The sequence below is a fragment of the Antennarius striatus genome, chromosome 7 (assembly GCF_040054535.1).
Source record: "Antennarius striatus isolate MH-2024 chromosome 7, ASM4005453v1, whole genome shotgun sequence".
Classification (NCBI taxonomy): domain Eukaryota; kingdom Metazoa; phylum Chordata; class Actinopteri; order Lophiiformes; family Antennariidae; genus Antennarius; species Antennarius striatus.
In genome coordinates this window covers 20,208,711-20,219,892 of record NC_090782.1, presented here as the reverse complement: position 1 = coordinate 20,219,892, position 11,182 = coordinate 20,208,711, and the positions used below count along the sequence as shown (strand labels likewise).

The following is an 11,182-nucleotide window of genomic DNA, read 5'->3' as shown; positions in this document are numbered from 1 at the left end:
TAACAAGGTGACACAAAAACAAGCGTCACGTAATTCTAACGGAAGACAAGACATTAAAAAGCGTGGCGGTACAACAGCCATTCAATGCCTGGTCCTTTCTCTTATGACCATCTAAATCTGTTTTTAAAATTTGGCTGTTAAAGTTTCTTGAAATCTTTAAAGTGTTCTGTGTAGCATCAAAACTGAAGCTTTCCTTGATGACGATGGCTGATGAACAGCATTGAAGGTGGACATGATGGTGGAAGAGTAAGGTCACGTGACAGAACAACAACCAAAAAAAGCACACAAAAAAGACAATGTGTACAGCTGAAAACGGAAACTGAAAACACTGCATTTGCAAGTCTTAGACAGGTAAGTATGAACACACACATCAAAATACTCTGTTGAGAACAACAAAATAACTTACATTTTCTTGAACCTATAAGATTTGATGTCGTATAAGACACATTAACATTGTTTATTCAAAAAAAAAAAAAAAAAGCACATGAGCAAAAGGGCATGTCGAACAATGAAAGCAAATAGCAAGAGACCTTTTGATATCCTGAAGAGAATTCATGAAATGAAGAATTAAAGGCACAGCAATACATGTGTTATAATGAGCAGTATGTAAACCAGTGGTGGTCAGTTCTGGTCCTGTGTGACCCACTGGTGTAAACCTATTCACTGTAAAGCAAATGACAACAAATACATATACATACACCACCATTTCTTTCGTCCAAACGAATAAATGAACATTAAACCCCTCGGTGCACCAGACAGATACAGTAGGAGCGTCTTCACTTTGTACAGTAAACCAGAATGACTCCTATCTGTGCTCGTTTTCAGTACAATTTTTTGTTAAAAATCTCATAAACAGGTATGTTAACACACATACGGTGTGTGTTTATATAGGTAAACTTGTGTATGTGACTTGTCCCTTAAAGTACGTACTGATTACCTTGTGATTTACAGCCACACCAGGTGAGGATCTGCTGTGTCTTTAAACATTCGTGTTACTTATCGCGACGACACTGCAAACTCACACAGCAACACCAGCAAACATCACAACAAAATTGTCCACATGAATGAAGGCATCCACTTGACCGCCATGAGAACTTTGCGTGGTTTTTTTTCTTCATTGTGATTTTAAAAACACAAAAATTCTCACAACGCACATTAGCGCTACGCGGCTATGTCGAGTCAAGTCGGAAAATGTTTTTTTGGTGTCAGATAAACAACAGAGACAAAACCGCCTCGGTTCAGCTTCTACGACTCCTTCTAGGCTGTCAAAAAGAGACACTCTGAAGTTTTCAAACAAAATACATAGGTGTCAAAATGACTTACATTCAAAGTGTTTGGGAGACATCTGCCCATGTTCTGCCCCCAGCATCTCTAGTCTACCGTTTAAATGATCCTTTCTTTCCTAAAACATTCATTTACATGATCACCCTGCCGGCCTTCCAGTACCAGGATAAAAAGTGCAACACAACAACGCTTCAACCATCAATAATACTCTATGACATCTTTTGGTTATGCTGCCAGTGAGTGACACTCTCTTCACTCCTGTATTACTATTGTTCGTTGTACTGTTGTAACTTTTCATGGTAGTTTTTGTTCACTGATCAACAGCCTTACGAGATCCGCAAAGCCTATAAATCTCATTCTTTTAGGACGCTGAGACAAACTGTTTTACGTTAAACTTGCAGTGCGGAATTTCTGTTTGAGATTAAATAAATACTGTTCACTTTATCCTAAAACGCAATATTCTTAATTACTATAATGTATTTTACTGTATTGTTACAGCTGCTCCTCTGTTCAGATCCAGAGAATCGAGATTCGCTGACGGAGGTGAAACAAAATTTATCACAATTCAGAACATCGGTATGAGATACTTAACTGGTGGTGATAAGCGTCATTGGAATACAGTGAATTTAGTTTTCTTGACAAGCGCCTGAACGGAATGAATGTTCATTTCTGTGTTTAGGACAGCACTGCAGGTTTAACGTTGTCTTTGGAGAAATTTTAGGTGTATCTGCGTTAAGCAGCATCTGCTCACAGCAGAAAAGTGACTTCACTGGATGAAAATTCAGAGGACAAGCATTTTTAAGTCATACAAACACATCAGTGAGTTACAACAATGATTTTCAGTACTGTAGTATGACTGAAGTTAAGGTACGGGGAAGTCCATCTCACAAAAATTTATAATCACTATCATCTTTATGTTGGAGCTAAAAAAAAAAGAAGACGTTTTGTTGTAAGTCATTGTCATCACCTTGAGAATGCAAATGTGTTACTTGAACGACTTTATCACAAGGAGCTAAACTCTGGAGTTGGTTATTGTATGAGAGCTGATAGATGTGCATGAAGAGCAAGACATGGGGTGTGGAGGAGTTCTGCAAGCTAAGGTGTGTGTGCGTGTGTGTGTGTATGTGTGTGTGTGTGTGTGTGTCTCTGGGCTTAGCTGCCCTGCGTCATGCTCTGCATGTGTTTGGCAATGTCGTACACGTAGGTAATGTCCGGCCTCTTCTCCGGGTCAGGATTGATGCACATGTCTACCAGGTTCCTCAGCTGGTGAGAAGGACAGGACAGGGGGGAGTTGGTTGAGAGGTAGACAGAGAAATAACGGTCATTGATAATGTATTGATACCAGATGTGAACGCACCCCAACTGACAGATCTGTTTGTCATTAATGAGCTCCTTACTCAACAATAATAACCAAGTAAATGACTTGAAACAAAGACTGGCTCGGCTGGGTTAGCTTAATAATCGCTTATTGATCTGCCGGATCCACTTTTACCCCCCGTCCCCCGACAAACCACGGACAAACATAAACAAAACACACACGTTGATGCCACTGGTTTGCCATCCGGAGACGGCGCTCGCATTTGAAGACGAGCCAAGCTGCTGATTGGCGCACAGACTAGCTCGCAGGCGGAACAGTCAACGCCATCATTAAAAAAAAAAAAAAAACGAATAAAAGATGGAGAGGAAAGAAAAAATATCTACGTAAGGTCGCTATGGTAACAGCCTGCTGACTTCCTGGCCGCTGTTGCGTGGCATGGGCTTGGACGAGTTCTCGTCAGCCACTGTGTTTGTATGTGTTTGAGTGTGTGTGTGTGTGTGTGTGTGTGTGTGTGTGTGTGTGTGCGTGCATGTGTGTGTGTGTGTGTCTCTCTCTCTGAGTGAGAAAGTGAGAAAGATGCAAATTCAGACAGGCTGAGAATTAGTCCCACAGAATGGAGATGGAGCGAGAAAGAGAAGAGATGCAGATATGTAAAATATTCATGCGCTTCTTTGCATGGCGAGCAGGGTGGGGGGAGTGTGGGGGGAGGTGTCAGGTGGAGAGAGGGGGGGGTGGGAGTTAGTGGAGGGAGGCGTGGGGAAGAAGCATAGACGGAGATGGTTAAATGACACAACAAAGATGAGCAGCTGACAGTTTGCTGCCGATCCTTCAGGAGCATTGTTTACATCCCGACAGCCGCTGCAGGCACCCCCCTCATCTCCATCTCTCCATCGCCCTGTCTCTCGCTCTATCATTCCCTCTCTCTTTCGCTTTGTCTCCCTTTCTCCCGGATGCGGGTGACATGTGGAGCGACTCGGCTCGGGGTGGTTTATGTGTGTGGAGAGGGAGCTCGTGTAACAAAATATACACTTGCACGATTGCCGCTCATGAAAATCACACGCAGACACTACAGAAGCTCACAACGCATCACAATTAGCCCTCATCCACCTAACGAAGCAAAGACTCCCGCAGAATGAAAAGCTGTTTCTCTCCTCTCTCTCTCTATCCCACCAAAGAGATGGAAATTAAGACAAAAATCTGATAAAACTAGATAGAATATATAGATTGAGTACTTTTTAGCTTCACGGCCAAAGCTGACCATTACATTTACAGGTTTTATATTCACACAAATATATTCTATAAAATGTGTTTGCTTTGCATTTTTATAGAACAACCTCAAAAGCACATTGAAATATAGTATGTAAACACATTAACTGTGATCTGAAGTATTTGAAGTCCATTAATAGGATGATTTCATCATGATTTCCTAGTTGACATTAAAAAAAATGCTAAACATCTTATATTTCTGGTTATCCAGTGTGAGAGAAGAAGAAGAAATCAACTTTATTAAGTGGTGAGTGGTGTTTATTTCAGATTTATATAAATCTAAATGGAATATCTTGGACAAGAGAAAAAAAACCCCAGTATATATATGAAGGCTAGAAAATGAACATTTCAGTTTTTTCTGACATGTCCTAGACTGAACAACTTGTCAGCGAGTATATACGTCTATTAATTAGTACGTTCATTAAAGCAGAACACATAGGAACGGTCGACTCCGTCTTTTAACTGTCAAACTTTCTGCTCTGCAGGGAACTTTTTTTCGACTATCAAACAAATGCAATTAGTGACAAAAAGTTAACATGTCCCATGTTCTTTTTTATGGACCTGATCGGGCTAACATGCGTGTAAGTCAGAGTTTGCGTGTACATTTAACTTGATATATTTAAGAGAAAAGAGACATAAATGCTAGAAAAAAATGCCACCCACAAAAGACGGCATGCAAACACAAAACCGTTCACATTCATACCCATGTCATCGGCAATCAGCAACAAGGCGATCTTTTACCACAGCCTGACTAAATTACATTTTTGTACACGGGTAAGTCTATGCAGAATTACAGCAGATGACTTAGCATTTCTATAAGGAAACATGACACTCCAGCCCATTTAGTTTCACCCCACTTTGCAGCACGGCCAGATGCTTTTGATATGTGCATTTAATTTTCAAACGGTTAAAAATCATAGCCAGTCTTTTGATCACAGAGCAAAATCATACTGTACATTAGCTCAGACAGTTGGGTGGATTTCACTTACATGTATTTAAAAAAAAAAAAAAAAGTACTTCAATGGTCAACACAAGTCAAAATCAGCAAAACTGGCACAGAGAATGAAAAACGGGTCATGGCTGCTTAAAACAATAGTTCCCTTAAAAGACAAGAAGAACTTTCTTTCAAGTGTCAGGGTGTTTTTCCAGGAGCCAAGACTATCAGGAGTCCTTTAAAACACCGAGTAGGTCCATACCAGCTTCCCATAGCAGTAAAACGTTACTGGCACAGGACTTACCTCCTCTGAGTAGTGATCTGAGGGAAGAGGGGGGTAGTCACACTGTTCTATCTTCTTACAAAGGGAGTAAAGGTTCATCTTATCCCCATAGAATGGACTCTGAAGGGCTGCCATCTGAAATACAGATATGAGGAAACGAGAGTAAATTTAGAGAGGAAGAGGTAAAAAGATGAGAGAAAAGGATGTGAGAGGGCAAAGAAATACCTTGAAACACAACTTCGACAGATGCTGCTGTGTGTTAAAAATAGACCCTGCACAGTTAACTGCTGTCGAGGTAAAATGATCCACCACAAAATTAAAACCACTGGTGGTTGAGGTGATCTCGTAACAATGCAATGCTCTGCTGAGGGACGCCGGGTCCAAGGTATTCCTGGCAGACCAGAGCCCCATCTTACATCAACGGGACAAATGCAGTCTGCTGCAGGTCTGACGACCGTGACAAAGAGTTCAAATCACTGCAAATCTCAACAACATCCCAATCTGTTCAAGCATCTGCAGATGGATCTGAATCAGACGGAGACGGAGATCCCACCCCACAACCCACAGAACCCGAAGGATCTTCTGATTGTCATCCTGGCGCCAGACACCGCAGGACACTCTTGATGTGTTTTAGAAGCACGGAGGAGTCCCACACAACTCAAGGCAGGTGGTTTTAATGCTGTGGCTGATCGGCGTATATGATTTATTGATTAAAGGAAGGAGTGGTTGGCAGTGAGAATAAATAAATACAGACAATTTGATAAGTCTTAAGTTTTGCGTAAATATCAAATGCTGAAACGTATTTATAATGTTTATAGCGGAATGAGCGATGGGCCAAAAATCAAGGAATGAAAACAACAACAAAAAAATCCATAAAAGACTCTCTCATGTGGTTTCCCTTAGTTTGCTTTCTGCAGCACGGTTTTGAAAACTTAGTGATGAGAATGAGACAAAATATAAAGCTGAGAACAGAATAACAGAAAGTGAGGAGATGAGGAGCGTCGGGATGTTGGACGAGAACATTTTTCAGTTTATTGCAAGAGCAAGAAAACGGCATCCTGTGGGAATAAAACGCAAGCAAGCAGAGCGGAAGTAAGGTAGAATGAAAGAATAGAAAAGGTGTATGTGGAGGGAAGTGGGCCTTCTTAAGAATAGAGTAAATACTGGGCCATTTTTTGTGCTTTCAGAACCAAAACTACTGTAGGCTTGTGTTGGGCCTACATGGTAGACATAATAATAAATAAACATAATTGGAACAGCTGTCAGAATTAATGATGATGAGCTGCTGGAAGATGTTGGAGCTTTATTCCTTTACCCACGTAGGAGTTGCGTTGCAGTAAGCATATAACTTACATGATGTATAACTAGCATGGTTCTCTGGCAGAAAAGGGTCTCATCTTTAAAAAAAAAAGAGTGTTTCACAGTCAAATATGAATATGTATGTAAGTTTATAGGTGAAACCCAGAGACGGGAGGAGAGGACATTTTGAAACAACTTCAAATCTTGATGCAGAAGAAGTTGTGACCTCTTCTCACGTTGTTGTTTCAGGACTGAAGCCTTTCCATTTTTAATAAAACCCTGACAAGTTTTAAACTGTGAATGTGGAAAGTGAGAAGAAATAAAACAAAAGGTGATGAGTTGGAACAAACACATCTTTTTTATTAAGTTAATCTTAGCGCGTGCATACATGGTGCTGCTCATCATTATTTTGATTGTCTGTCAGGCACCCCTACATTATAATCAGAGAACAAACACTATGCTATTAACAGTCTGTTAATTGGTGGATGAAACAAAACTATTAGAATGCCTCTACATAGGGATCCAAATGGAATGGTTACAGACAGGAAAAAAGCAGGTTGCTGTGAATGAGCCACTGTCTATAATATTAGACATAATTCCAGCAAAAAAATGTGTTTAAACACACCCACAAATGAAATAAAAGCAGCAAACTGGACAATATTTACAGATAGTTTTTACAGCATCCAAAAACTAAACTCATAGTGAAATTCATGTAAGCTGCAACGTCTAAAAAGACTGAAAATTGCCTCATATTGTTATGCGGAGCAACAAAAGCAACCCTGTAAGGTTACCTAAACCCACCAAGCACATCACCAATGAGTAAACGGCTACCTCACTGCCATTTTTACAGAAAGATATTTCAAATACTGATGGCCCAAAGAGAAATGTTCTCATTCCCCCATTGGTCAGATTTTGACAGATTCCCTGTCACAGCTTCCAGTGGGGAGTCAAGATGACAGCAGCAGAAACTCAGCAGGTGATCTCTCCTCTGGACATCATTTACCATCACGCATTAATCCACACTCTTAATCAAACATCCATATTAATAGAGTATATCCTCACTAAAACAAATGTGAAGGCAAAGTAAAGAGGATCTCCCTCTCTCCGTCGCTCCTCGGACACCTTTCTCCTCTGCGCCAACAATTACTGAAACTGGCGCAGCAGGAGGTTGACAGCGATGAGACGTGTGAGGAAACGTGTATCCCTGTGTGTGTCGGCGAGAAAACACTTCCATTAGCAACAAAGTCTCATATCTATAACCTAAGATTTCAGATTTCATTTTGCGGTGATTAAGAGAGAAAAATCGACAGTAGCACGCGCAGATGCGCATAAAGCACAAGTACATCCTGGAAAATTTAGAAACAGATTTAACAAGGCAGGCACTTGCAGAGGAATGTCGGACGTGGCTATGTTATGAAATACATACAAGTTGGCGATTCTTCCATGTAAAGATATTCACTCTTTAAAGCATCACTTGCACAGGTCAATAGGTCATACCTGAGATGTGACGCCAAATATCCACCATCAGTCAAAGGTTGTATATCTTTAGATATTAACTTTTACTTTACAAAATAAACCATTTTCCAACTAACAAACTCAGGGTTCAACAAGCAAAGAAAAAAAAAAAAACAGAGGCCAGTGTCAGGCTGACTCTGTGCTTTTCTTTCAGAAGGGTGTGAATTGGTCTGGACTGCCTATGTGTGAAGAAAAACTGCTGACTACTTGCAGTAAAACTTTACTTTGAAGGGGCCATTTGGGAAAACACTCCTAACTGCTTTATAACAAGAAATATGTACAAAAAAATATGTACACCACATAGTAACAGCCATTGTGGATGTGGGTGGGCTCCCTGAAAATATTCATTTCTCAGAAAATGGGAGGGGAAAAAATGAGACTAAGACAAAAACCTGCAAAGAAAAAGAAGGAAATCATCCAGCTCCAGTCACCGGGAGGCAAAGGGTTAAATAAGACCCCGTCGTATTTTCATGCATCTTCTGCTTTTGACAGATGAAAAATGTCAACTGTCCTGTTTGTATTTGGGAGTTTTTGCACTATTCATCTGCTTCATTAGTGCCTGCTGCTCCTCGCCCCTGACAGCTGCCGGCCCCCTGCTCTCAGCCCACACAAACACACACACACACAAACACACACTCCTTTTTTCAAACTGTGTCGTCGCAATGGTTTAGATGATTGACTCACTCTCTGACCTCTCAGGCCCTGGCGTGCACGTGTGTATGTGTGTGTGCATGTGTGTGCACATGCATGCATGTATGTGTGTGTTTCTGTATGGTTCATTGATATTCGAGAGACATACAATGCACACGCATGCCTGCTGTCTGTCTAAGGGGTATGAGTTGCTTATGACAGAACACACACACACACACACACACACACACACATACACACACACACTCCTTTGTTCCTCGGCTCTTCTTCAGCTGGCCAGGCTGTGCTCTCCCCTGCCCTAGCATGTAAAGCCAGCTTCCCTGTCTGTGTAAAAGGTCTGGATGGGACCTTCCAGCTTAATTAACACTGATCCTGATCTCTCTCTCTCCAGCTTCTCCTCCCTGTACGCCAATTAAAAGGAGCTGCGAGAGGCTCCCGTCTTCACCCTTCACCTCCCCCCCCCATCATCCCTGGAGCCCTTACAGCCTGGGACTGAAGGGCTTCTCGCAGGTTCTCACTTACTCATTTATAAACACATTTACAATTACAGGCTCATAATTCATCAAAATAAATACCTAAAAGTTAACACGTATTCCACATGCATGTCACTCTGACACACACACACACACACACACACACACACACACACACACACACACACACGCACACAAACACACACAGAAAGTACCAGTGAGGAAAGTATGACTTTTTTATGTCATCGTTGGTCCTTTAATGTAGTTTTATGATGATATATTAATCAAGGTAATAAGACACAGTGTAGGGACAATCATTAAAAATAAACCTACACTCGGTGGATTCATCTCTTCTATATTTTAACAAAAAAGATGGAAAGAAGAAAGATAAGAAGCAGGAGAATGGACAGATGAGTTAGAAGTGCCAGACTGTTCTGATGAGTTGATCTTTTGAAGGAAGTTGATAAAAAGACGTGTCCTTAAGTCCACATCTCGCTGCAACTCAACAAAGTTTTAGGCTTTCAATTGGGGTATTTCAAATAAACCACTGAGCGCGTCGCATCAGTAAATATAGTGTTTACCATCAAACTGGTGACTTTGTTTAGCACAAAAAAAAAAAAAAGCTAAAGCTAACCTGGTTAAATATAAAGGTAACAGATGTAGGAGTGGTCATGTTCTCCATCTCTCGGCAAGAAAGTGCATTTCCCAAAGCGTCAATCTATAACTTAAAGGTTTGAGAACAAGGCTAATTTCAGCTGATTGAGGGTTATGCTTCCAAAGGTTAGAAAGGTTTAAGCCAAAGACCAAGTTTGTGCAAGGCATGCAGGAAGGCTCCACACAGGTTAAATATTAAGAAGTGGTTTGAGAACGACTGAAAATATGAAGTACTGTACAGAGGTATTTAAATACATTGCTAGATTTGGCACCAACTAATACTGGCACTGATCAAACATGCATCAAACACAACAAAACTGTATAAAATAGGGTTACCAAGGCTTTCCACACTTAGTAGACTTTGTCTGCAAAAACAAAAACAAAAAAAATAGACTTAGCCACAGGGCTAACTCATCACATGCAAACACCAGCTGCCGAGAACCCAGAATTTTTGGGCCTCATAAAACCAACAGCAAAACAAGCTGGGAGGGAGCGGAATAAAGCGGGAGGCATGAGACATGGGCACAGTCAGAGGTATGGGCGGCTGAGCTCCTACAGGAAGGAGACACATTCCAGTAAACCTTTTCAAGATATTCCCCCACTCTGCTAAACTTTTTACAAAACATAGCAACCGCAAAACATCCGTGCAGGCTGGAGACGTACAGCGTGTGTTAAATGCATCTCTTTTACGCAGAGCGAACTGGGCAAGAGGGAGAGAGTTTCTGGTGCCAAATATGAGGTGGTTCTGAGAGCAGCAGGAGAGAGCGCAAGGAGACCACAGTTTCATTGACTGGCTTGTGACCAAACCCCCTCCTGTCCTCCCCCCTCCTGGTCGGCCTGAGAAGCCAACCTCAGCGAACAGCCATGTGGCAGAGGTTTGGGTGAGGGGGACACAGGGCGGGGGTCAGGTGATGTAATGAGGTTGGACACGTGGAGAGACGGATCAAAGAGAATGGAAGATAAAGATAGACGCGGATACAATGACCAGGTATTGACTGGCGGACCCTTCGGACCCGAACGCAACCCCCAGGCATAACAAAATGTGGAGCTGTTTCACACATAAAACACCAAAATCCCTGGGATATACTCACACACACACACACACACACACACACACACACACACACACACACACACACACACACACACACACACACACACACACACACACACACACACACACACACACACACACACAAACAAACATATACCAGCACCATCCTCCTGTATGTTCACAACGCAATCAATGAGAACCAGGGGGATCAGGATGGATTTCTATGCGAATTCCTTTTGCCTGAAGGTTAAGTGAGGAAAGAGGGGAAAGCATGCGGAGGGGAACACAGCCGAGGAGAGGAGGAGAAGAATGGAGGAAAGTTTTCAGAGAAAGAGATGAGTTTCCTGATATTGAATGCACAGTAGAGCCCCTCCTACCAAGAAGAGTGGAAAGCCAGCGTCTGGTCTTCAAAGAGAATATGCATGGCGTGGTGAGAAGCGCTCTGGTAACT

At 41.8% G+C, this 11,182-nt stretch overlaps 1 protein-coding gene across 1 annotated transcript in view; it reads right to left on the bottom strand.

The window, feature by feature from the left end:
• Positions 1 to 421: 421 nt before the first annotated feature.
• Positions 422 to 11,182, bottom strand: part of nek7 (NIMA-related kinase 7) — a 60,111-nt gene continuing 49,350 nt past the window's right edge. The window contains exons 9-10 of the mRNA XM_068320166.1: positions 5,107 to 5,220; positions 422 to 2,547 (exon numbers count right to left, since the gene is read on the bottom strand). Of these exons, the coding sequence (XP_068176267.1) occupies positions 2,437 to 2,547; positions 5,107 to 5,220 (225 nt within the window). The 3' untranslated portion in view covers positions 422 to 2,436. The remainder of the gene's footprint in view (positions 2,548 to 5,106; positions 5,221 to 11,182) is intronic.